General features: G+C 51.2%; 1 protein-coding gene across 2 annotated transcripts; it reads right to left on the bottom strand.

Annotated features, from left to right (window-relative positions):
* Positions 1-1,529: 1,529 nt before the first annotated feature.
* CHST13 (carbohydrate sulfotransferase 13) lies at positions 1,530-25,120 on the bottom strand. Of its 2 annotated transcripts, none has more exons than XM_061456070.1 (3): positions 24,982-25,120; positions 5,162-5,241; positions 1,530-2,866 (listed from the first exon to the last, which is right to left on the bottom strand). In XM_061456070.1, exons 1-3 carry the CDS (start codon positions 25,073-25,075, stop codon positions 2,021-2,023), a joined length of 1,020 nt encoding a protein of 339 aa, XP_061312054.1. In that variant the 5' UTR covers positions 25,076-25,120; the 3' UTR covers positions 1,530-2,020. The 2 variants fall into 2 exon arrangements, with proteins under 2 accessions (XP_061312054.1, XP_061312056.1); XM_061456072.1 differs by having other exon boundaries at positions 5,162-5,238.
* Positions 25,121-27,680: the final 2,560 nt, after the last annotated feature.

Genomic DNA, 27,680 nt, shown 5'->3' with positions numbered 1-27,680 from the left:
TAAGAGCAGGGAACAGTACTTAGGAAAAAGGAAAAGAATCCAAAACTCCAGCTCTTTGTGACTCTGAATCTGACCCGGAATGATGGATGATTCATGTCCAAAAGCGATGAAAAGAGCTTGTGGTGACTTGAACAATGATTTTTCCAAGCAGTGCTAAGGGGGAATGGGAGACTCCTGAGAAAGCAAGAGGAACACACCAAGCCCGAGCGCTGGAGATGAAATCTGTTGCATCACATAATCTGTGCTTTGAGTTCCAGCTAGATGGGGAGATATGAAGACAGCACAAGAAAGGCCATTTCCATGAGTTCTCCACTCCAGATTGGGAAAATCCAAGTCCAACTGAGCACCAGCAATTTTATTTACTTTTCCATTGCTTTGCTAAACCCACTCTCCTAATGGAGCGACCAAGGAGGGAGTGTCGGTACATAGATGCCAATTGGAGACATGGAGGAAACAGGGTACGATACAACAGCCAAAAGTCATTAGCTGAAAACATTGGGTTTTAGAAGAGCCTGAGAGCACTGGGGCTTTATAAACCCTCCCATTGTATTGCTCTAATAAGTCAAGTATTCACAGCCCAGCCAGCAGACACACTCCGCAGCATCTATTACCAGCGTGTTTATTTACAGAGGCAGCCACTGAGCCGAAGCCAAGCGGCAAAGCAGAAAGCCTGAAACGCGGGGTTAGAACAGAGCTCCTTGGCCTGCTTTTAATTTAAGATCCTAAGGCTGGTTTTGTCATTTTCTTTTGTGTTTCTCCCCTCCTCCCCATTCCTTCCTCAAGGAATGGATTGTCCAAAGCCGGCCTGGCAAAGGGGTGTTTTCCTCTAGGTGTCCCTGTCCCCATTTGTATTCTCATACAAAGACACACGTGTGTGCATGCATACAGATGCGCTCTCTTCTGGCCTTCCCACTCCAGCATCACCTTTCCATTACCACAGCAATCTCCCACATCCCAGCACAGTGCTTCCCAAAGCACTTTGTAACTCACTTTCATGAGCCTCCTCACTTCCTAATATCCCCTGTTCCACCAACCCCAGTGCAATGTGGTCACCAAGCGCCATGCAGGAGGCCGTGGCTACACATGGGGACAGGCAATGAGCTGCATAGCCATGGGAGGACACTGTGGGTGACATGATTTCACTGAGCAGACACACTGCACACGTATTGTACATACAGCTCTGCAAAACACTCATCACCTGCTCTTAAAAACCAGGAAGATTACTGGATTTGAACAGAAATCCAGACTCATACACACACAGAGGCAATGAGTGCCCTGCTGCTGTTGCTGAGACAGCACCATGTCTCTATCAGCACATACCTGCTGCAAACCTGCTCCTCTCTCTGCTTGGAGCATTTTGCATCCCATGTGGAAGGAAAGGAACAAAAAAAGCCCTCCAGGCTTTGTCGGTGAGAAATGTGTGGTCACCGTAACACAGCACCACCTTTCCTGGTGGGAAGCTGGGGGGGGATAGAGGAGAATAAGGCCAAAAAGAAAAGATGGGAGCAATTTTAAATGAGAGGAACAACTTACATTAAATTATTGCTTTATTTCAGGAGCTATGCAAGTCTCTGACACAGTCGACCCTGCCCCTCCCCGAGATGCCATGTCCACCCCAAACAGCTCAGTGAGGAGGGGAAAGACCTCAAGGGATCCTGCCCGAAAAAAGGAGCCTTCCCAAGACTTGGAGCTACAGAGGAGTCTCTTAGTTAAAAGAAAGTCCCCATCCAAGGCAAGCCCTCCCACCCAGCAATGTCCGGTCCCACCACCATCCCCTGGAGATGAAGGGTGGAGGGAAAGGGAAGGAAAAGCTCCAGCCCCAGTGTTTTGAGAGATGTCTTCCCTCCAATCCATGCATGAACACGGCATCAGGATGTGGAGACCATCAGGATCAGGAGACCATAATGGAGAGGGCATAGGGAGGAAGTCAACCAAGAGATCAGCACAGAGTGGGAGGAGAGGAACTGTGGCAAGATGAGAGTTACCCAGCTCTCCCTCACCTCTCCCCCCAGTCCCTGCCTCATCGGATGCGGAGGTAGGAGGGGATGGAGTAGTTGAAAAGCAAATAGTCCATTTTGTATAAATTAAAGAGTCTCCTTTGGTAGAAAGGGCTAATGTCCTGGAAGAACTGGGCCGTCATGTCATCCGTCGTCCTGGTGGTCTTGGATGAAGACGGGAACTTGATGCTCGTGTCGGCCCCAGCCAGCTGGAGGATGTAGTTGGCATCTTCGGCCAAGGTCTCATACTTGCCCACCACATCGTAGTGAACGATGCACGGGTGGCAGAGCGAGTGCACCCGCTCCCAGTGCTCATTGAAGGGCTCCTCCCGCTGCGTCCGTGGGTCCAGCAGGTAATAGACGAACTCCTCGAAGCGCACGTCATCGCCGCGCTCCAGCGCCGCGTCGCTGGGCTCCTGCCGGTGCCGCCGGATGATCTTGGTGCCGTAGCGCTTGTGGAAGGCCGTGTTGTAGCTGCGGGTGAACTTGTTGCGATACGCCGAGACCAGGCGCTCGAAGGGCTCCCGCACAAAGAGGAACTTGAGGTAGCTGCGCAGGCGGTGGTTGATCTCAGGGACGCTGTACTCGGAGAGGGTGCGCAGGTTGGACGAGACATGCGCCTCGTTGGCAGGGATTTCCAGCGGGTCCCGGTACTTGCCTTGCCCCGTCAGGACCATCATCACCCGCTTCCAGTTCGTGCAGGCCACTTTGGGCACGTAGCAGTAGAGGAGCCCGTGTGTGTCGTCCACCACCAAGTGCCGCAGGTCATCCGGGCGCAGGAGACGACGCTTGCGGGTGTAGCGGTTGCAGATGTTGCTCAACAGCTCCCGTCTCTGCTGGTGAACTGCCTGCAGCGACGACTGCTCAAACTAGGGGGGAAAGAAAGAGACAGTCACCAGCTTGGCCATGGCAAGGGGGTTGGAACTAGATGAACATAAGGTCCCTTCGAACCCAAACTAGTCTATGATTCTATGCTGATCGCGCTCTACACCCAAGACTTGGCCCATGACTGTCCCCCTTCCATCCCCTTTCCTGGGTTTGGCAGTCACCCATGTGGGATTTTGGGGGATGGTGTTGACTTGGAACACAGCTTGATCTGGTGCACTGCTGGGGACAAAAGAAAGAATAAAATGTGATGAGGAGACAAGTTAAAGGGGGTGAGGGAAGAATGGGTAGTGCAGAGAGTCAATAAAGGGAATACTTGTTACAGCATCCCCCACATACTGGGCTAACAGCGGGAGGTAAGGTGGGGTGGCAGGGCGCAATGGAGGTGCTGCTGAAGATGATGGTGGGGCCCTTCCTGAGTGGCTCAGGTTTCTTCCATATGGGCCAGTCCAATGCCTCAGCGCTGGTCGCGGTCTCCTTTGTGCACAGGGATGAGGAGTCCACATACGGTCCTTTTTCTTTACCCCATCTGGCCTTTACATTAAGGCCTGGCAGCGCCTGCATTAACTTCCCCCCTCCAGATATCAGGATGTGACCTTTCCTGTCATGGTTGTCATCAAAACTCCCAAAACATCATTAAAACATCTGGGGAAATAACTATTTCCAGGAACTCTGAGGGGGAAGGTCCCCTCCTCCTCCTCCTGCCAACTCCTTCCCCGTTTTGCTCACGAGGGGTGGAAGGTTTCACATTTAGCCTTGAGATCTCCACTGGAAACCTCCAACAGCCTCAACCACAACCACAACCAGCTTCACCACCCATTTCCTACCCCGGGAGCCGCTTTGACCCCATGGAGATGTTGCTCTAATGCAATGCAATGATCCCCATGTGGCAACATGACAACAGCTCCTCCTGCAAGGGATGGATTGTTGGATTATGGACTTCATTCCCACAAAAGAAATAACCTTGTCCAGGTCACTTTAGTCACCACTTTCTCCAGGAACCTCACAGGCAGTAACCTGAGTCAGGGGCAGGAGAAAGCCTCCCATCCCTGCTCCTTCCAAAAGGGAGATGATAAGGGAAAATGTTCAGGTGGAGGAAATGCAGGTTAATAGACAATAACTGCTATCAAGACACGACTTTGACACTGTTGGCTACTTGGATATGAAGAAGAAACAACACATAACAGCATATGCCTGAAGAGGCATACTCATGGTACACCTCCCTGCAACACAGCCAATCCTTCCCATCGAAACATCTTTTATTTGCTCATTTCAGACAAGAACCAATGGTCCATCACCTTTCATAACTGGAACTGCCTTTTGCAAGTGTTAAAAAAATGAGGCATTCTAATAATGTGATTTTTTTTTTTCCTTAATTCCATAATTCAAAACTGTTGGATCAGAGACAGACAGACACTGTCTGCAGGCATGGCAACAAAGAAATGTGACTACTTCTCAACAGCCACCCACAGGAGTAAGTGCAAGTCTTGCAGTTCTTTCAGAGCAAAATTGCTCCCTTCATTTCCATCTCTTTAAAAGCCAGAGAAATCAACTATCACTTTTAAGGAAGTAACACCAGGACATTCCAGTAGCATTAGGGGTTGTCAGCATCGCAGCCAAGTTCACGCTTGCCCTTCCTCCCAAAGAAAATGTTAATTTGGTTGCTTATAGACATAAAAGCATCAACCTAGACAGTAACACAAAGCATCATGTATGGAAAGGAGGCCAAGCAGTGACTGTGCTTTGTCCTGCAGCATAATCCTTGCATGGGCAGAGACCACTAAGGGAACACTTCCCTGCACAGACTGTGCCTGGCTGCCCCTTCTTCAGCAACTGTGGCTGGCACAGGTCAAGGTGATAGAGAGGGCTGAGACAGCCCAGGATTATAAACCCCTCATGGCTGGGTCCAGCTTTATATATGTTTGTACACATATATAGCACTCAACCTAGTAGCTACCCATTATTAGCTCAGAAATGCAGTAATGATGCTCTTGCCCTGCCACGGTGGCCCAGAGCTGGCTTTGAAACTCTCAGATGCTGAAACCTCCCAGGTTTGCCCAGCTCAGCCCACCAGTAATGAAAGCGTCTGCCCAAGAGCCAAGTTCTTTATCAACAATTACTCCAAAGCAGTGTGATCTTTCCCCATGGACATGGCCAGAGGTCCAGCCATGGGGACCATAGGGTAGTCAGAGGCAGCGCAGTGCCCCATACACTGGAGGGGTGGAAGAAAGCATCAGCTCCCAGCACTTCACTCCCTCTTCACCCATCATCTCCCTTACCTGGTCACTCTCATAGAGGGCCTGGAGTGGGCTGCGACCAGCTTTACCCTGCCAGGTTGATCCCATAACCCCATCTTCTGCTGGAAAAGGAGAGAGAAAAATCAGATCTTTTAGTTCATTGGCCACCACCAGACAGAAGCTCATTTGTTCTACAAGCCCCAAATGGCATCTTTTGAACCTAAATAACTACAAGGAAAAATCCAAATCCCATCTTCATGTGTTGTATTTTGCTTTAAGGGAAAACTGCTCCAAAAGCACAAAGTCACCAGGGTCTAAGCTAAACATCCTTCATTTCTGGAGCTGTAATTAGGGGGAAATGATGGCCTGACCTCAACAGATTTCATCAGCAGTGCCCGTACGCTTGTGTGCTTGTGGGAAATGACACTTCCTGCAGCACTGCACTCATCGAGATGTGACTCAACACGAAGGTTCGGGTTCTTCCTCAATCCCCTGTATCAGTTACCCCACAGGAGGGTGAAACAGCATCTGTGCTAACGAAAGATAAGCGCAAGACCCAACGTACGCAAGATACTCGTCCCAGAGGTGCCCTGTTTCACGCTTCCAGGCTGAGCCCTCTGCAAATGACAGGGAATGAGATGGACCTTGAAAACTCAGTTCACTGCAGCTCCAGTCTGCAAGCAGAGAGCACTGAACCCGAGTCCCATTCCTTGTTGGGGCTGATAAACTCCTGTTTAGTTTAAGAGCGTGACCCCGCTGTCTGCAAGACCTGCAGCACAGCAGACGCTTCTCCTATATTTAGTAAAGCAAAGTGGAGGCATTTGGTTTATAGATTAACACGTGCATCACGCAGAACCCTTCTTAAGAAGGACATAATAAACCCTGGCTGGTTCACACTGACCTGAAGCTGCTAGAAATGCAAATTGCTCTTGCCGGTGCGGCACTGGGATGCAGGGAAATGCCATCCCAGGAAAGGCTTCAGCGTCTGGTGCAGAGTCAGGTCATGGACAAGGGTATAGGACATGGACAGGTCGATAGGACAAGGGGAAATGGGTTTAAACTTAAACAGGGGAAGTTCAGGTTAGATAAAAGGCAGAAGCTCTTCCCTATGAGGGTGGTGAGGCGCTAGCATAGGGTGCTCAGAGAAGCTGTGGCTGTGTTCAAGGCCAGGTTGGACACAGGGGCTTGGAGCAAGCTGCTCTAGTGGAAGGTGTCCCTGCCCGTGGCAGGGGCTGGAACTGGATGAGCTTCAAGGTCCCTTCCAACACAAACCATTCTATGGCAGGGATGGAGCGGGCTGGCTTGGCTGGAGGCTCCTTAGGATGAACAAAAAGCACATCTACTGTTAAGGAACGGAGCGAGCAGAGGTTGGGCAGGTCAGATCCATGCTCTGATTGCTCTGGGCTGCACCTTTCAGTGCTCCTGAGGCAGAAGAACAAGCCTGGCTGAAGCCTGCTGCACTCCACATGCCTCCTGCCAACAGCCCCAGCAGAAACGCTGTAAGATGGATCTCCTCCAGCCTTTCTCCAGCGCAAGAGCTGGCAGGGAATAAGACACCTTCTCCAGATAGCAGCAACCCCCTTGGGATCCCTTTGTGCTCACACTGTTACAGGTTTCCAGGAGGAAAAAGGGGAAGAGAAAGCAAATAAGGCAAAAACCACACCACCAGGATGCTCCTGTGTGGCTGGAGGAGCCGGAGCTGGCAGGGGAGGACACCAATGCTCCATACTCACTGCATCTGTCATCCAAAGCGATGACACCATCCCTGCCGCAGGCGTGCGCCAAACCCTTCTGGCCCAAAAGCAGGTTTTCATAGGCTCCAACTGCAGGGAAACCTCCCCCCTCCTCAGAAACTGTCTGCTCACGCTGTACCCAGCATCCCAAGGAGAAAACCAGGTGCAAGGATGAGCTTTGGAGACAGTGTTAAACGCTGTGGCACAGACGGATGCAGCAGACGCATCCGTGAGCAGCATGTGGAGGGCAGCAGCCGATGCGTGCGCCCCTGGGACCAAAGTATCCATCCTCTGCAGGGGTCAGATACCTATGGATACCTACAGCCAGGGATGTGTGCTTGAATGGAGACTGGAGATAGGCTGCCTGTGCACAGAGCATCCCCAAAGCAGCTGATGGTGCAGATGGGCAATGGCACCTACACATCCCTCTTCTTCCACTCATTCATTCTGAAAGCAAGTCACTCACCCCATTCCCCCTGCCACTAGCTTAACCACCCCTGGGATGCTCCTGGGACTCCAAGAAGGTTGGGAAGGCCAAGGAATACTGAAGGACATGGCAGTGTTGAGGAGGGAGTTATCATCTGGGTAAATTAATGGTTGGTGCTGTGTTTTGGCACCACTGCCCTGAGTACAGCAGGATCTCCCATCACGGGGGAGCTGCCAAGATATTTGCATCCTGGCTTTCCTCCGGACTTTACAGCTTGTTGCTGAGGTTCCCAGATTCCACCACATGCAGTGGTAATCCACGGAAATTGAGCATTGCCACAATTATATCCGAAAGCAAAGATATCGCTTAGCCAAGATATATCGAGTTTCCGAGGAGGAGAAAACATCAGCCCTTAGCAATTGCTGGATCACCACTCGGATCACGAGTACTAAGACGGTGTCTGTCCATGACCCAAATCCAAAATGTTTTGAAAAAGGAAATATCCCCTTTGTCCTTTGTGTCCTCGAAGGATGAGGTAAGGAAATAAGGATGGTGCAGAGCAAGTGACCAAAAACCCCCATGCTAAGGCAGCGACATTGATGAGCTCAGGCCCATTTTAGAGCCTCCTGTGCTACAAGTGCTTCCAGCCTTTCCGTCAGAGCTTAACAAGGTAACGTGCTCCCTCCCTCCTTTCCCCCTATAGCACAGACCTGCCCCATCAATCCCAAAGCCATTCTGCAGTGGGGTGACACCGACACCGCAGGAGGAGCTGTGTTTCAGCGACTCACCAGCTCTCTTTGGAAAAGGCTAAAGTGAACCTTTTAGTGTACTGGCTGATTGCAAAGACAGCCAGACGTGTGAGGTGAGGGAAAGCCTGGATCATGCCCATTCCAGCCTTCTGGAAGCACCAGAGAAAGGATTTTCTGGTTTGGCTGCAGAGACTCTTTGTTACGGAGGGAGGTTCTCTGCAACCACGACAGCAAATCCAGTGCCTGAAGTGAAGAGCTTGGCTTGGAGACAGGGCTCAGGCAGCAACAAGCCTGCCAGGCTGACATCAGCATTACCACGGCTTTGGAAAACAGTGTGGAGGAAAGAAAACAAGGAGACGTGGGTGCAAGTGGACAGGGGGATAAAATCAACACGGCCTTGGTAAAGCGCAGCTCATACCCGTGGCAACCTCATCTGTGAGCAAAATAAGCCATTCCCATAGATCAAGCTCATGTGGTAGATGCTCACCCAGATATAATGGATGGGATACAGCAGACCGCAGGAAATAGGTACTTCAGGCAGAGGAGATGAGGTTTAAAAGGCGAACTCTAAGGGATGCAAGCAACTGGAAAGCAGACGGTGTTCACATGGGAAATGCTGGGCAGAAGGCAGACTTCCAGTAAACCATCTCCAATGTTTTACTTTGGAGTAATGAGCTGATATAGAAATAGAACTGACGATGGCCAAAGCAGTGAGAAAGGCAGCCATGGCAGGGAGAGACAGACACCAAACAGGGAAACTCAAGCTTTTTCCTGGACCAGGGGAGTGGAAATTCAATAGTTTAATGTCACAATGTTGGAATTCAGCAGTTTCTGCTACTTTGCTGCTGGAGGTGGCAGGAGGTCCCAGATGCATCAGTTCTGTGCTATCAGCTGCCAGTCATATAAAAGGGCAAATGAAGACCTGAAACATATCAGGTATTTGCCATGGAAGCAAAAAGACGTCAATACCACTACCCATAGCACCTGGTACCCCTCACCTGCAGCACTGACAGCTCTGCTCTCCTGGGACCAAGGCAGACCCAGAGCTGATGACAAGGGCTGTGGGGCAATCAGACGATCCCAGGACTTGCTCCCCATAGATGTGTGTGCTGAGCCAGGATGTCCCTTGGGAACAGGCCAGCAGAGAGGGATGGGAAGTGTTTCACATGCAGAACATCTTCATGCCCTGACTCAAGTGCCAACTCGGAAGAGGTTTGGAAACCCCAGCTCTGTGGGAGTCTGGCTGAGATGCAGCAGGAGGAATCCCAATTCCTTTGGGGCTGGAGGATGGAGCTTTCAGGCATTTTCCAGGCTGGACCCTGCAGCCATAAGGAGTCAAATGTTCCACGTGTGGTCTCCAATATGAAACACTGGAGAGGGTTAAAACCTGGAGATTCAGTGGTCTCCAGCCAAGAGAATTGAAGGGATGGCACCCATGCAAATGCACCCAGGGGCCCCAAGCAGCTCATCCTGACCCTGCTACTGTCTCACAGCCCCAGCTTCACTTCCTGTTGTGTCTGCACAAAACCTAAAAAAGAACAGCAAATTGTGGTGCCTGCTCACCCAAAATGATCCGGCTGAGTGATAATGACAGCCTGCAACTCCCTGCGGGTGACTGGGACTCCTGCCTGCTTGGGCTGCAGGAAGACTCAGCTCCCATTGCAGCCCCACTGGAAAAAGGATGCTCTATCTCAGACCAAAAACCCCCTCTGAACTTGGGGGAGTGGGATGTGAAACCATCACATTTGTGATGGCTTCACATTTGTGATGGGGTTGTGATGGATTCACATTTGTGATGGCTTCATGTTTGTGATGGATTCTGGACCTGAACGTAGGAAAAGGTATCAGTGACATGAATTGGCTGCCTGGCACACATGGCATGCAGCAGGAAGAAGAGAAAGAAGAGTTGCCAGTGAGAAACAAATAAGAACAGTATGACTGTTCTCTACCAAAAGGGGAAGCAACAGCCAAAGCTCTATAGTGTAAAGAGATCAGTCACTGAAAGAGCCAGAAATGAGGGCCTGAATCTCTGTGGACACAGCAATGAGCTGTTCCAGACAGCACTGACACCTCCCCAGCACCTGCAATGGCAATGAGCAAGTGCTTCAGTCATAGCAGCGATGCCTCACTCATCCCTGACTGCAGAAACGCAGCCTCATGGAAACAGGCTCCTCGCTGTTAAAATAACTGCACCCAAGAGACACGGAGAGGATCCTGCCATCTCATTTAAAAGAGTTACTCAAAGCCAAGCCCTTGCTGCAGCCACTGGCTGCTGAATTGGTCCAAATCTCAATTTTAACATCCAAGAAGGAAAAGAAAGCCCTGCTTGGAAGGCTCAGAGCTATTGGGTTGAGCAGTGCTGGTCCCAAGGAAGTGGTTTCATTCTAGGAAGCTCTGGCTTTTCTGCTTTGGCTTGTACTGGTGAACACATTTGTTCACTTCCACATAAGCACGAGGGCTGGTTGTTGGGTTGGTTTATCTTAAAGATAACTACTTTGCAAAACAAGGACCCAAACACCACAATCCCACAGCAAACTCCAGGCCCTCTGACTTACCACTGCTGAAGGTAGTGACCTCTCTTTGATGGAGATGCTCAAATCAATGACCACTTGCTACCCTGCATGCTGCATTCAGCTGTGAAACAGCATGGTAATTCTGTCATTCACACCCCCCTCAGAGCTAAGGGAGCACATCTGGGAGTTAAAACCATCACCCATCCCTATTTTTACTTTTACTGCAAGGTTTTGAGTTGGGAATGCAAACTTCTGGCTTCAGCAAAGAGGCAATCCGATCGACTTGGAATCCTGCGACTGCTCATTTGTACTGCATCTAAAAAGCCAGGGATATAGGAAATATGAAATGCTAGAAAAGGAATCCAACAGCCACATGCTTGATTTGCTTAAATGCACCCTTCAGCTTTGTGAATTCAGACACAACCAACTCCTGGGGCAGGTCTGCAGCAGGCACATCCCTGTCCCCTGCAAAGCCGTCAAGTGATTTAATGGCATCCCTCAATGTCACCAGCTGAGCACAACCCCAGGCATCAACATAGGACCTGGAAGCTCAACTGCCCCTCTGAAACCACTGAATAAGTTCTTCTCTCACCAGCACTGCATCCTAACCTTCAGCTCAGAAACTGCCTCCAGGTAGCTTGGGTTTGAGCCATACAACTCCATTTTCAAGCACAGCCACCACATGGATGTCACCATTGTTCTTCATCTCCATCTCCAGCCAAGAGCCACCTCTCACAAGGAGCATCACAGCAGCTTGGCAACTGTCACTGGTGTCACACACCCCAGGAACACAGACAACCCAAATACACCTGTTCTCACAGGGATGGGGGTAAAACACACACCCGAGTCTGAAGCTCAACTGCTTGTCTATCAAAGGGTTTCATGAAGAGTATTTCATTGCTTTTACCATTACCATTTTAACCACTGCTTTTAGCATTACCACTGCTATGCGTTTGCAAAAGGCACTTTTTCCCCAGTGGTACCACAGGACACGGGCTGTAAAACACATGCCTGTGCTTGCTTTGGGACCTTTGGCTCCTTGTTTAGAGGTCTTGCTGAATGAGACAAGTACAGCATCATGCCCAGAGACAGGAGCGCTCCCCTTCGGGAGAATGCTCCAATTGATGGTTCATGTAGTCCTGACTTAACACTGTTTAATCCAGCAGATATTAAGCCAACCAACTGACTTGAACTTGGCTGGATCAGACAGAACCAAGTCCCAGCAGCACAGGGATGCTTGAAAGCTTAGCTCAGGCTTTTTTCCACCACTACATATCACCTACCCCCCCCCCCCCCCCCCCCCCCCCAGCCCTTCTGAAACAGCCAAACCAAGTAACTCACCCACCATCACCCCCCCTTCCACCTTCCGGCACTTAGAAACTGCAGAGGGATAAACAGGGATGTGTTGCAAAGAGGCTACCCACAAAGCTAAGGGAAAAGCCACAGATAAAAGCAGCCTGGAGGCAAACCTGAGCGGGGCAAGACAGGACGTGCCTATGAGGAGGTTTATACAGAGAACAGCCCGGGTACAACAGGCTTTTCACCCATCAGCTCGGATGGGTGACCCCACACACGCTTCCATATGGGAGATGGTGGTTTTGCAGCACCATACGCACCAGGGTCACCTAAAAGTGATGTTTTAGCTGCTGTGCCAAAGTACTATTTCAGGGTGAGAAGAGGGAGAAGAAGAAGAGGGATGAAGGCTGCACAATGGTCCACTCCTGCCAATTGGGGAGCCCTACCAGCCACTATCTCACAGACCTTCCTCCCCTTTCCCCCAGAGGACCCTTTTGGCTTTCTGGGAATCTACTTAAAGCCAACTCCAAGCAGCCACAGACGGCTCTTGAAAGGTGATGGGACACCCCATCCCCAGCTGTCATTGTCAGCCCATGTTTCTGCTGATGAAGAACCCCCAGTACCTCCTTTCCAGCCATGTTCCTAATAAGAGGTATCACAGGCAATGACCTAAGGTGGCACTTCTCACTCCTGAGGAAGCCCTGCTGTACAAACCTCTCAGATAAGAGGGAAAGGAGCATTTTCCAACCTCCTTCCACTAAATGCACATGCTCCATAGATACTATCCCCTGGGCAAACCCTCCTACAGCATTTCCAGCCCCAAACCACACAGTTGCTACACACACAGAGATTGGGCAGCCACCTCCCTGCAGCTTCTCCAGAGTCCCAGGGCTGTGTGGTACCACTGCATGGTAACAGCAGCCAGGCTCCCTGGCACTAAGGACCGTCTCCCTCCAGCCAAGAACCACACCATGAAGAGGGGACAATGAGTCACTGTTTTACATGGGCTAATTCGACTGACCATGTCTCCTTTAATGGGAAAAACCATTCCCTCTTCTCAGGATGTGCACTGCTGGAAGGCAGCGGTCCATGGGCAAGAGCTGGGCAAAGGAGCGTGATGCCTTCAGGAAATGCTAATGCAGGGTGTGGATGAATGTCCTAAGCTATTCTCTATGGAAAGTGATGGATGGGATGAGTACACGTCCTGCTCTCATTCCAGCCAGACAGGGAACGGCTGAGCCTGCCAGAGGTTGTGGGGAATGTCTGGGTTGGAAATGCATGGCCTTGGGAACTGAAGTAGGACCAAACATCCAAGTACACCTGTCTTTATCTGTGCACGAGATGCTCGATGTCTGTGAGATCCCTGATGTCTGCACAGTCATCTGCTGTCTGGGACCCTGTGCCATGGCTCACAGGATGGCAGTGCCTCTGGCATGCTGCACTGAGGGATGGAGCTCTCTCTGCCTGATACTGGGACACTTACACCATCCACAAAGTGCAAATCACTCACAGCCCAGGGCCCTCAAGCACAGAAGTCTGAGGGCAAACAGGTATGGGCACCCCAGGAGCCTTGAGCGTATTAAACCATAGAATCCCAGATTGGTTTGTGTTGGAAGGGACCTTAATGCCCATCCAGCTCCAACCCCTGCCACGGGCAGGGACCCTTTCCACTAGAGCAGCTTGCTCCAAGCCCCTGTGTCCAACCTGGCCTTGAGCACTGCCAGGGATGGGGCAGCCACAGCTTCTCTGGGCACCCTGTGCCAGCGCCTCAGCACCCTCACGGGTAAGAGCTTCTGCCTAAGGTCTATGCTTCACTCCTCAGGGTTTGCTGTGCCTTTGGCACACACCATGGCTGGAAACAGGACACGAGGTGAAGCCAACCACTGCCACATCACAGCCTGCGTGTCCCATTCAGCACCACGGGGGATGTGAGATGGGAGCGGGGCAGCGGTCCAGCATTCGGAGCTATTTTGGTTTCTCTCCAAACCACTAAAAAAAGAGGGATCTCTGCTGAACGCTCTCCAAAGAACCATAGCAAGCACTGCCGACAACGTCACCTCCATGCTCCGCTTCTATTAATCCTCTTACAGATCCATCAGGAAGCAGAGGGCACAGCGCTGGCCTTTCACCATCCGAGGTGTGCAAGCTAGTGTGACCCTGAGCGCATCCCCACCTACAACGTCACATCAATATCCCTACAATGGACACATACCACCAGGCTGCAGGGACACTTACGTGTCAGAAGGGACAATGGGATCCTGTGTGTGCTTTGCTCCTCGTGCCTGGATGCCAAACCCAGCCCACAGAGTATCTGCAGCGCAAGCTCAGCGTTCTGCAGTGAACACTGGGTTAGCAGTGATGGGTCTGCAGCCAGCTCCATCCTCCATATGCTGCACAAACTGCTCCAACAGCAGCCACAGAGGCGCTGGGAGGTCTGGGGGGTGTTATCAGTATTGTTTTAAAGCTGCCACAAAAAGAACATGAAACTCCTGACATGAGCTGGGGTCTGCACATCCTGCACTAGTTCAGATTCCTGCTGCGTGTCTCACACACTGGGAAGGAAAATAACCATTATCCTAACTATTTTTGCTCCTCTTTCCCCCCTCCCTCTAACAGGAGACAGCTCCAGCCTCTAACAACTGCCTGGAATAGACTCCTGAACCTCACATCCCTGCTCTATCCAGGCTGCAGCCTCCTGTTCAGGGAGCGCAGGCTGTAGGGACTGGCAGTGGCTGGTTCCAGAAGCAACTGTGATTCAGAGATCTGTCTGCTGGATGTGCTTCAAAACCATTTGAGCATCACTCCTGATGAATCAGGAGGTTCTGCCAATGCCATTAGGAAGACACTAAAATTACATACGGAAGCTCCTTGTTTTCTCTAAAGCCTCCTGAAAGCTCTTTCCTCTTTTGACTCCTGCTTTCTCACACGGCCATTGTTTCTGAAGGCAATTTTTCCTCACTTCTCACTAATGGCACCTCTTGGACCACCACAGCATCACCAACCATACCCAGGGACGTACCCAGAGACATCTCGGGCTCTTGTTTTCCAAGGAAGGCTTTTCAATCCCAATTTAGACAACTTGAGTCAAGGATCAGCCAAGGAAACTGCTAATCAAGTGATGGAAAAGGCTGACAGCTATGGGGTTAGCTCACAATAAATCATGCAGAAAGGGACAGAAAGAATCCAGCTGCTTCAAGAGACCTGCCAAAGGCATCATCTGTGGGGAACGGAGCCAACAGCAGTTGGTCTGGACACTCCATCCAGTGCTTCTTCCTACACTCTCCTGTCTCCTCAATGGCAGGAGGCTCTGCTCACCTAGTACCAGCCTGAGCCAGATGTCAGGATGGTTTAATAGAAGGATCACAAGCATCTGAGGTGGGGGGGATATACTTTGCTGGGGCAGCGTGCCCAGTTCTCTGCTGTCACAAGCACTGTGATTAAGATCTTTATAGGAAACAGAATTCCCAGTATCCAGCAGGAATACAGCCCTCTGCGAGCAAATAAAGTGTCTGTGCCCAAGTACCCTGCAACTTCATGCCTTCAAATGGTTAATTCCTCCTACAAGCCACGCCAGAAGCTTTCCAAGAGTAATTTCTCCTCCCCATTATGCCTGTCGCTCTCCTGGCCCCAGCTGGCTGCTAGCATATATAATGCAAGCCTGACCTGCCAGCATTTCCATTCCTTGTCAATAAACTCCTCCTTTCCCGTCTGCTGCTCAGCAGGAATTGCAGCAGAAGGGCTTGTGCTGGCAGTGCCAAAGCAGAGATTCCAGCTGGGATGCACAGGGGACGATTTTCAACTGGCGATGCTGGACCACAGACCCAGCATCTCCCTGCACACTGCGGTGCTGTCTGTACCTCTGCAGCTCCGATCACCAGGACAGGCTCAGGCAAGCCACTGCTGCAGAAAGCTCTTGGGCTCAGACAGCAGCATGGATCTACCAAGCCAAGAGACCACCTGCACCAGCCTCATACCTTCTGCTCAGCTGAGGCCATGTGCTGGGGGACCAGGACTTGCTCAGGACCTGCCTGCAATCAGGTCTGCTTCAGCAGATCCCCTCAGCGCACAGCTTACTGCACACACACAGGAAAAAAGGAGTCTACCATCACATGGCTCCAGGACACGATTGCTTAATCTGCTTCAAGCCATCTTGTCAGCTCTGTAATTGATGGAAGCCTCAACGAACAGATCGAGGAAGAAATGCACACTCAGCAAACCCTTCCCAAGGCAGCGCCCGGCACGGCACACACTGGCTCTGCTCCATGGCTCTCACCATGCTCTGGGCAGCTGGGGGGCTGTGAGCTGCCTTTCTAAACGACAGCAGGTTGTTAACCTGGGAGACACTGCCACAAGATACACGCCAAGAGGCTTTACAGTGCACTGAAGAGCTGCATGAGCTTGTAAAGAGGGCCAGAAGCTAATTACATCTTCCTAGAGACTAGGGAGAACCATCTCCAGCACGTAACCTCTCAGCACACAGCCTACTCCTGCTGCATTTAATAGTGGGAGGCCACCAAAGAGCCCTGTCTCCCAAACCAGCACATTTAGCGTGATACAAGCATCTCCAGGGTCACTGCAGCACTGGGACACAATGGATCCAGCATCACTGGTAGCAGCTTGCCTGAGTGGTTGTTGGGTTTGCCTCCCTGTTGTCTGTGAAGCCTTGAGAATGGCTGAGAGCAGCAGATGCTCTGAAGACATCTCTGTTTTACAGGGAAAGAGCAAAGGACACCTCAGGAAGAAGGGAACTGGGGGTCCTGCACCTACATGCACCAGTAGCTCTTCATGGGCACATGAAGCAGAACTCCCCCAGCATTGTCTGAGGCTCACAATGCCTGCGCCTGCTGATTCTATTAAGCTAAAGGAAATCAATCCCTCCAATACTGCCAGAAGAAACTTGGAAGAGCCCCAGCAGTTAGTGTGCTACCCTGCACCATTGCCAGACAGAGCAGCCCGGCGCTGCAGACGTGTGCAGGACTCAACTCGCCACCTGCTCGCACCATGAAGGAACATGACCATGCAGAGATGCTCCCTACAGCCAGGGGAGGGAGCAGTGCCCGTAGGGCATCACAGTAGGAATGGGGATGGGGAATTGCTGACCTCCAACTGATCTGTGCTTACTTCCCAGGTCCTGCATTGAAGAGAGCCCTCGGAACAGGGGAGCCAGCCCTAGAGGCACCCACACACAGCAGATCCACACAAACATCACCTTTGAACCTCATGTCAACATCACCCATCTTCATGCAAGGTCAGTGAAGCAATATCTGGCCGGAGAGCAGGCTTGGATCAGGTTTCCTAGTGGTGAGCCTGCAAATCCACAGGGAGAGCAGCATTCCAGGGCAGACCACTCAAACCCACTGTCTGATCTCTGGAAGGGCCGGGAGAGCAGCCAGGAGATGGAGGGCTATTAATCAAGTAGCATTTACAAAGAAGAATAAACTCTGAGCACTGTTGTGACAATAGGCCAGCACTCATGGCCTCAGCATCCCTCTGTCCCACAGGTGACAAGGGACCCACATGCCATACCATGCCCTATGCACTGCTGTGAAGGTCCAGAACATTCCATGGCACACCTCCACGCTCATGTACCATGAGTAGAGAGACCCATCTGATGTGCCCAGGCTAAAGCCTTGCTGACCTGCCACTGGAGCCATTGCAGGGATGGTGCCACCTTAGAATCACAGAACAATTAGGGTTGGAAAGGACCTTAAGATCATCTGGCTCCAACCCCACTGCCATGGTTAGGGACACCTCATGCTAGACCAGGTTGCTATGACACATCATCATGAGGGCTTGGTGACTGTGATCAGGCAGAGCAGCATCACTGGCAACACTGACTGCATTTGTCTCTCATTGCTCCAGGGCATCAGGGAGCATCACTCATAGGGTAGAGGCAAAGCAGAGGCTGGGATTGGCTGATGCCTGAGGAACCCAGCTCTAGGTCAGGAAGGACCAGAGACTGCACAGACAGCAGAAGTAGGCAGACACCGAATCCACACGCACTCACACACTCAAAACCAGGCTCCCAACCATTTCTACTACCAAACGGTGATTTTCATCTCAGCACAGAGCTGCTGAAGGATGTGGGTTATGTGGCCAGGCTTTCCTGCACGGGTGCATGGTGATGAGCCATCTCAATGCGGATGTCGCTGCCGAACCCAAGAGCTGCTGCAGTGCTAACCAGCGAGGAGAAACTCTGCTTCCTTTTCCCAGGGAACACCAGCTCCCAGCTCTTCCCAGCCAAGTTCCCATCAGCCTATCTGCCCATAAATTAACAACTGTTTATCTAATCAAAGCTTATCCAAACATTAAATGCTCAGGGGGAAGCAGGAGCAGGCAAGTCAGGCTGCAGGAATTCCCAACTCCTTGGCTCAAGGCTGGGCACCTCTGTACCCTGAAGCTAAACCTGCTCGGTGCCATCCCCGCAAGCTAAAAGGCATGGATTTGAGCAAGCTGAACGGATTTTGAATTCCTTCTCCAAGGCAAGGACCTGCTCCATCGAAATTCAGGCAGATCTTGGCCTCTGAGCCTTCAAAAGGTTATAAGGGAGGGGTATTCAAAAGGATATTCATCCCAGCCAGGGGGAATGCAAAGGGACTGGGAAAAATGAAACCTGCTCATTTCTATGCTGGGGGAGAGCTTTGCTTCCCTCACAGCAATCTGCCCACCAGCACAAGATGTGCCCTCATCGACTGGTCCTGCCAGGCTGGGTGGGCAGCAGGATCAAGGTGGATCTCCGATGGCATGGCTGGGGTCCTGATCCCAGCCCATCACCAACTTAGAATCAGTTAGGGTTGGAAAGGACCTTAAGATCACCCAGTTCCAACCCCCTGCCATGGGCAGGGACACCTCACACTAAACCATGGCACCCAAGGCTCTGTCCAACCCGGCCTTCAACACTGCCAGGGATGGAGCATTCACAGCTTCCCTGGGCAGCCCATTCCAGTGCCTCACCACCCTTACATAAAGAACTTCTTCCTTATATCCAATCTAAACTTCCCCTGTTTAAGTTTTAACCCGTTACCCCTTGTCCTGTCACTCCAGTCCCTAATGAAGAGTCCCTCCCCACCATCCCTATAGGCCCCCTTCAGATACTGGAAGGCTGCTATAAGGTCTCCACGCAGCCTTCTCTTCTCCAGGCTGAACAGCCCCAACTTCCTCAGCCTGTCTTCATACAGGAGGTGCTCCAGTCCCTGATCATCCTCGTGGCCCTTCTCTGGACTTGTTCCAACAGTTCCATGCCTTTTTTATGTTGAGGACACCAGAACTGCACACAATACTCCAGGTGAGGTCTCACAAGAGCAGAGTAGAGGGGCAGGATCACCTCCTTCGACCTGCTGGTCACGCTCCTTTTGATGCAGCCCAGGATGCGGTTGGCTTTTGGGCTGCGAGTGCACACTTCTCACACTGAAAGTCCATTCTTCAGGCAGGACAAGTCACAGCCTGAGGCTGACCCCGAGATGTATTTGCTGCCTGAGGGCACTGTGTGAGCAGGGGCACTGTGGTCTGTTTGCTTTTTGCAATCCCTGCGCTGTCTGCAGGGCTCAGACTCACAGCACGCTGCAGGGCACTGCTGTGCTCTGCCAGATTCAGCCCAGCAAGAGGGGAGCAAGAATCTGGGGGCTGTTAAATGAGGGGTGACAGCTGTAGATATTAATCACTGCATCTGGCTACCAGGTCTCCTTGGCTTGCTGGCTCCATGCAGCGCTGGGTTAATGACTCCCGCACAGGACCCAAGTCACACAGAGCCACTCCTCACACCAAGTCCCTGGGCTGCCCTTCCCTTCCCTGTTCCCATGTCCTCTGTGTGCCCCCTCAGAGCATCACGCTCTCGTTCCAACACAATAAATGAAGCATCGCCTTTGCTCCCTGGCTCATTAAAGCTATAAGAGAAACAAAATCAAACCACATGTTCCAGCGCTACCTCCTACGCTGGGTGATCTCCTACGGAGGGCATGCAGAAAGAGGAGTTTATCTGAGCAGCGGCCACCCAGCTCCTGGGATACAGAGCAACTCTTTCATCCCACCTTTGCCCACGTAGGGCTTTGATTCAGACTGAGATTTTGGCTTCCCAGTGGAAGTCACAGGCGATTGGGAAATGGAGAACAGAGCGAGTCCAGGCTGCAAAGGACACATTTGGGGGCTGAACCCAATTTATCAGACCTCTACAATTGATTTTACTGGATCATTTACTGGAATTACATGGGGTGCAAACAGAGCAGAAACTGGGCCAGCCAGAATAAATCATGAGAACCAGCTCTGAAGCAAGGCATCTGGAGAGGAGCATCACGGAAGAGGGACATCTGTATAGGGCAGCAGCATGTGTAGGGTGCATTTAGCAATACCTCCCACCGCCCACCCCTGATGGAAGGATTTTACTGCCAAAGGGACAGCTGTATTTGAAGAAGGGAAAAACTAACAGATCCATGTGAAACAGTGGGGAAATAGCAGAGGGCTTATAGTTGAATATAGACTTGTCCCAAAGCTGCAGAGACAGTGTCCCTGCTTACATCAGTGCAAGCTCCACATATACATGTATGGGAGAGAGCAGACTGGTCTGGACCACAGAGGGTGGGAATTCTGTGTTCAACTCTCCATGGACACCAGCCCCTCCATCTATGAATGATTTTACTGGGGGGGGGAATATCCTCAGATATTAAGGTAGCTCCATTTTCCCTGCTGTCAGCATCAGTGCAAGCAGGACCTAGGCATGGCGATGCTCATCCCGGCGATGCTCATCCCAGCACTACTCGGTGAGATGCTCCCTCCCTCTCAGACCACTAACATTCTTTAACTGCCTTTAACAAGGGAAGTTTTGGGCCTTTGCCCAACTGTTCCTCAAAGCCTTAATGTGAAACACCTCCCCTTTGGCCCCACAGAGGTATTTGAGGAGTTAAGCTCTTCTTTGGGTACTCAGCTCCAAGGGAGAGTAATGAGAGTTAAGCACCTAATGCCTTTGTAGTTTCTTGGCTCCTGATAGGAGCCCTGGGTAGGACAGCTGTGTTTGTACTGGGATTAAGATGGAGGCTTTCACGCTCTCCATTCAGATGCTTGCGGGATGCAAGGACCAAGAAAGAAACTCCAGCATGTAATAAACCCAGGAGTGCCCTGGCCACTGTGTGAGCACTCATCTCCCTGACTGATGAGCACCACAAGGTGCTTTCTGCACCTACACAGGCAAAGGACTTCTGCTCCCAGAAGATGCTTTTGTGGAGTCCCTTTTGCAGGATAAAAAGGGGTTTGGGGAATGGGGACAAAGCAGAAAGTGCAGGTGGAATGTGCTGCCAGAGAGAAACAGCCAGAGGGATGCTGGAGGGATGCGAAGGCTGGATCCACCTGGAAGAGCCACTGAAATGTTAATCCTCTTCTGCAGGCGCAGATTTAACTCTGGGTGTGCCAAGTGCCCTCCTTCCCCGTCCCAGCTCTCTCCCATGGATCAGAGATCATCAGAAGCTGTATGAAGCCAAGAAGGACTAGAGAAAGCATTCCTCATCCAAAGCCTGGCTCTCAGGAGCAGATGGGCTTCATTACTACCCTGCCCTCAGCACTGGAACGGGCAGGTTCTTTTACCACAGCAGGTCACAGCTACAGCATTTCATGTCTTCTTCAAACACAGCTTTCTAGCTCGCTTTACACAATGCCTTAGCTGACAAACATCCAGGTCCTTTGAGCACTGGCTCCTCCTGCATCCCAGGCATCCCAGCGCCATGACGGGGAACCTGAGCTGGGCAAAAGTGCCCCATTACAAAAGCAAACACACCAAAGAAGAAAAACCAAAACCATCTCAGAGCACATCTTGGATTCCACATCCCTACCCCTCTTGCAGCACTGACCAGGGTGAAGGCAGCGTTATCTGGATGGGTGAGGACATGCATCAGCCAGCTGCAAATACAACCTGGTCTCAGAAAGCCCTGACTGGGTGAACCACGCTCATGTCCCAAGGCAGCACCTGAATTTCAGCCTCAAAATACCTTTAAACAATGAGAAGGAGCTGAGGTCTAAAACAGGCTCTTTCCTGTCTGGGAAAAAAAATCCCCACTTTGTAAAGGTCTGCTAACATCTAAGCGTCAGTATCTCTGTTCAGGCAATGTATAGGTGCATTTGTAGGGTGAAAGACCTCAATCAAATCACTTATAAACTCTACAATCTGTAATTATTTGCCCTCCCAAAGGGACAAATCTTTAGGCACAAGGATGGAGCTAATCCAGAGTTCACAAGAGCAGTCACAGACTATGGATGCATAGCTTAGAAAACCTGAAAGGCCACATTTGCAACCGTCAGAAGCAAGAGCTTCTCCAGGACCTGCTTGTGCTGGGCGATGCCGGGCTAGGGAACAGGAAACCATCCCAAAGAGTGGTGGCAATGGGTATCTTCTACATCCATCTTGGCGCATCAAAAGGCTGCTAACCACACCAAAACGATGAGGCATGGTTTCCTGCCTGTGATATGTGCCATGTGCTGCTAAAGAGATGTAAGAAGCAACAGCTGGATGGGGCAGTTGGACAGACCTGGAGCAGAAATAAAGCAGCATGTTGAGATGGAGGGGTTTTCCTTCTTTCATCCTGGAGAAGGTGATTCAGTGCTGGAACAAGCTGGAAACAAGAGGAAGTAGAGCATGCCCCATCACACAGACTGTAAGCCTGGAGTGAGATAGCTGAAGGCCAACAGGACAGATGGGTTATCAACCTGAAGTGAGCAGAGGACCCCATGGATGGGGGAGAGTAAGGACTATAGCCCATGTCTGCTCCCTGGTACAGCCAGCAGCAAGGAAAGCCAACATAAAACAGCCAGGGATATGAAGGCTGCACCCTCAAGCACACGAACCCACAAGTTGGGCTTGATCTTAAAAGCCTTTTCCAACCTAGTTGAGTCAATGATTCTATGTGATGCTATCCCTCAGGAGCACCCACCTCTCCTGCGGTTGGCAAACCCACTTCAGCCTCTGGGAGAGGGACAACGGGGGATTCTGCTACTGACTCCAATACAAGCACATCCAGCACCAACATAACCAACTTGGTGGCATTTAGCTATTTCAGCACACGCTGGAGTGTGGGTGTTCCTAAGGCAGAACAAGAAACCCTTATTTCAGCACAGCCACGGAGCTCAGCGCAAACCGCTCCGGCACACGACTGCCCCGATGGAGCTACAAGGGGGAAATGCAAACGGAGCAGTTTTCGTCCCATTTTCCTGCTCCTTGTCTTTGTCAGCAAGGCTTAATTCAGCACGTTGTATGTAACAGACTGCGGGTGGCCAAGTCAACGTGCTGAAGCCTGCTAAGAGATGACAGTTCCAGGGGGAAACTCACAGCACTGCTGCTTCTCCTAGCATTTTTCTTCATTACTGTACAGAAAGCAAGTGACACTGCACAACCAGAACGCCAAAGAACCCCCAGGCAACCACCCCTTTAAAGATGACATTTTTTGTCTGCAAGCCGTTTACCTATTACTGTGACTTCTGACTTCGAAACTTCAAGTAACTGGTCTCAGTTTTGTTTTCCTTTGGGGTAAAAAGAAAAGCAGCATTTTTCGCTTGCTTCTTTTCTGTTTATGGCAGTGAGCTTTCCTCTGTTAGTGGGAGTTTTACACAGGACTGAAGAGGAAAGGGAAAACTAAAGTGGAAAATAATAAGGGAAAGAAACAGCACAAAAATGAAGGCTGGAGCAAGGGAGACAACTAACTGTGGCTAGAAAATAACCGGGTTTTAAAGGGCATGAGCATCACTTGATTTCACCTCTAATGTGCTCCCCACCCTCGCAAATGGGCTGCCACTGCAGACAAACACCACCTGAGGGTCCTACCCCAGGCCTGTGACCAACTACAGCACCTTTAGCAATCACACTGCCCCAGGTTAAGAGATCTGCAGTTCATTAAGGGTGCTGCATCTCCTAGAGCCGCGTCTGGTGTTTCTCAAGGGGTCGTTCCAGCCCCTAAACCCCTGATGAGATGCCATCACCATCACCTGCTTTCTCTGACCTGATGGGAACTGCATGAAACAGTGCTGAGATCACCCAAAGGATTAAAGTCAGCTCAGCACAGAAAGTTCTGCTGACTCAGACACGCAGAAGTCTCTATTTGAAAAGCAGAGTCCTGAAAAGAGCCACATTTTCCAGTCAAATATTAGAAAGCAGACCTAAGGTAAAACACAACTATCTCCCCATTAGGAGCCCTGGAATCAGAGCCGACTCAGTGCTGCGCTTTATAGAGTCCCAATACTAAAGTAAGACGCATGTATCATTACTTTAAAACAGAGTTACTACAAAATACAGCACTGACCGTGCTCTGCTGGGATTACTGAATTCATTTGACAGACTTCACATGCTCTCCTACAAATACCAAATGCTTGCCCAAACCTAACTGCTTTTCAATTTTATTCAGCCAACAAGTTAAGGCTACGTCTATTTTTAGGAAAGGAAACACATTTAAGTGATGGAGCAGCCCGTATAAAAGGAAAATCACTTTTCATTTAGCTCCCCCCGATAAAATCTAACATTTCAGGCAAATCAGCCATCTGACTTTTAAGGTGGAACTTTAAAGGCCCCATTGATGGATTGCTGCTATAAGCACAAAACGTTAGTACATTGTTAAAACTACAGGCATTACCCAGTAACATCTCTTAGGGGAAGAGGAGCCAATTTCCCCCAGAGAGCAGAAAGCAGGCAGGGAAATAACCGCTAGTACAGAACTGTTTATACTGTAGCTCAGAATCGTTTCCCAATGTGGAAGATGTTTCTAAGAGCACACAGTAAAGTCCCTTGAGCAAATCAGCAGGATTCCCCAGGAGTTTTAGTGGCCGCGGCTGTGAAACGGGCACTCATGGCACAGAACAGCTCTTCCCTACCCTATCCCGGCACAGCCTCGGGAGCATTCGTGCCCCGCTCACACCGGACGGGACGGGCACCGCAATGAAGTTTGCTTGAACAACGCAACACGAATCGCTGCAGACGGTGCCGGCCCCGCACCGCCAGCAAACACAGCAGCGAGGCTCCCAGCCCCGAAGCGAGCCGAGCTCACCGGCGAGCCCGAACTCCAGCTCCCCCGTGGGTCGCTCCCGCCGGACCTCACCGGCTCGCCCCGACCCCGCGGTGACGGCCGGAGCCGGCTCAGCCCTACCCGCCGTCCCGCACCCCTCTCCGCGGCGGACCCACCTGGGTGGAAGCTGCTCTGGAAGTACAAGACGCCCAGCAGGAAGGAGCCGAGCCCGGCGGCCAGCGCCATCCGCGGAGCCCGGCTCCGCCGCATCCCGCGGCCGCGCAGCGCCCCGCGGACAGGGCCCGCCAGCCCCGCGCCGCGCTCCGCCCCGCCGCGGCAGGAAGTGAGCGCGCCGCGGATCAGCCGCGGGAACGGGAACTTCGCCCCATGCAGGACAGGGATGGGGATGGGGAGCGGGACCGGCGGCGTTTCCCTGCCCGGTGCCGGGCCCGCGCTTCCCACCGAACGGCCGTGGTAGGGTTAGAACGGGAGAAGAGAGAGTTACGGATGTGCTGGCGAGCGCGGGAGCTTCCTGGGGACTTCTCTCAGCGTTTCGCAAGCATCGCAAAGTTTCGTGGGCTTAAAATAACACCAACAGACCTCCTCTTTGTGTTCTGGGCTGCCCCCACCGGCACTGCAGTCTTTAACCGAAAGCAAAAACCCTTCTGCCTACTTCTGACTCAAGCAATAAAGTTATATTGACGGTTAATTATACAACGTTACAAGAAGAATAATTTTCTACCAATCTACCCACGTTTTTGGGAAGCAGGAGCACAGAGCGCTCTCACCACGTCCTCTAACCTCCAGGCTCTGTAATTGCAGGGAAAACAAGCTCTCAGCCTTCTGTTGCCCCAGTTTTGAAATAGCAGCAATGCTGTTGACCCACCTGTGTAGAATACACTCAAGATGTACTCAAAGGCCACTTGGCACATTAGGAAGCCAGGATGGGAGCTGGGATCCCACTGACACCAATCAGTTGCTGCTTCTCTCTTCATCCCTGGAACACTTAGCTTTTAGAAAGAGAGAACAACTCGAGGAGCCTCTAGGAATGACAGACTCCAGATGTGTGGCCATGGTGGGCTTCATTCTGCCCTTGTTTAAGGCAGAGTAAACCAGGAAGAGGAATTCATTGCAGTGAAGGAAGCTGGAACAAAATAAGAACCTGAGCAGTGTCTTGAACTCTAAGTTGAGCTGTGAGCATGAAATTAAAGAGCTCTTTAACATCACGGAGTGGTTTGGGTTGGAAGGGGCCTTAAAGCTTGCCTAGTTCAAACCCCCATCCGCAGGCAGGGACGCTTGCCACTAGACCAGAGGAAAAGTCGTCCCTGTTGGATGGCCTAGAGAGGGGCAATGTAAATGAGACCACCACTGAGACCTTGATACAGCTCCTTGCAAGGGCACAGTAGTGTCTGCAGTAACCAGTTAAAAGATAACGTCAGCTCCTGAGCCCTGCAACTGTCTGATACCCACAGGGAGGGACTGTAACCTCTGCCACAGACAGTGCTGCTGTCTGGGAATGGCTCTGCATGTGCAGGTTGCTCTCTACTGCAAGTAATGCAGCAATTCTGCCCCCCTTGGCAAGTGTGCCAAGAGCTGGGATCTGCCTTACATGGAGAGATGGGCTGAGAGACCCCAGGGACAAGGGGCTGAGTCTGGGTGGGGAGGAGGGACTGGTGTGTGCAACTACCTTTTGGTATCTCCTTACAGGCATTACCCTTAATGGGACCCACTATAAAGTGAGACCTCCCTTTATGTTTGTTTCTGAAGAGGATTCCAGCAACCTTAAAGGGGAATAAAGACTGAAGGGTTTTGTCAGCAGCATTAGAAGAGATCAGAGCTGTTCTCATTGTGTCCGCTACAGCAAAAGGGACATCTGGTGCTGCTGTCCTTTAACCTCAAGGGAACAGAGCGAGGTTCAGAGACGAGGCATATCCAGTCTGTGCAGTGGGAACCCAGGACATCCCTTTAGCCCAGCTTCCCTGGGTTCAGCTGAAGAAATACAAGCAGTGGAAGTGACCAAACTTCACCCGTAGTCAGACATCCCTTTAAAGAAAACAGAGTAAAACATCCCAGCTGGAAGTCAGACACTGACCTGTTGAGTCCTGCTGACTGCTGTCTGTATTTCATACCTGCAGGGCAGGGCTGGGGCCATCTGGGATCACATCAGATATGCAAGGCTGGTCTTCCAGCCATCCAAGGTGAACTGCTGTTCAGATCCATGGGGGTGGAAGGGGTAGCGCACCATGGAGATTTCATGGGATTCCTGTGTGGGCTCAGCTGCAAATACACATTTTTTAGAAGGACAAACACATTCTCAAGGGGGAAGAGGTACATTATGCTAAGAGCTGTGTGATGGCAATGGCACCAGCTGCCCAGAGGTCAGACCTTTGCTATTGCCTGTTTCTATGTGTCTGAGAGCCCTCCTGGTCCCACATGCTGATGTTTTATACCATCCCTCTTCCCCTGCAGCCCCACCATAAAGAAAGAGCAACCCCAGCCCATAAAGCAGACAACAGTGGCTGGTGCTTACAGAGAAGATAGCATAGGTGAGAACAGGTTTAAACTTAAGCTTTCAGAGTCCCAAACTGTTATCCCAAGCCTAATTCTAAGGGAATCATAAGATTCAGTGTGCATTGGAGAAGCCACTCTCTCCCTCCCCAGGCACCCACTGGAAGGGCCATCCTGCTCCCTGTCTGCACAGTTCCTGAACCCTGGGGTTCAGACTGTGTCTGGAGCTATTTATGACTGTAAAGGCAATATTAATAACCAAAAGTAATGGTCAAAAGGTATTAATGACAAAGCAGGGAGGAAAATTGTTACTATCAAGGCCTGGAACTGCTTCTGATTTGTAGCCGAAGAGGGGGTGCTTTTTGCC

Source organism: Pezoporus flaviventris, unplaced genomic scaffold, assembly GCF_033815535.1.
Source record: "Pezoporus flaviventris isolate CSIRO_AGI_PZ_B2104156 unplaced genomic scaffold, CSIRO_AGI_Pfla_v1 ptg000021l, whole genome shotgun sequence".
Taxonomy (NCBI): domain Eukaryota; kingdom Metazoa; phylum Chordata; class Aves; order Psittaciformes; family Psittacidae; genus Pezoporus; species Pezoporus flaviventris.
Note: the sequence above shows the minus strand (reverse complement) of the source record. Positions and strands in the feature narration are given on the sequence as shown.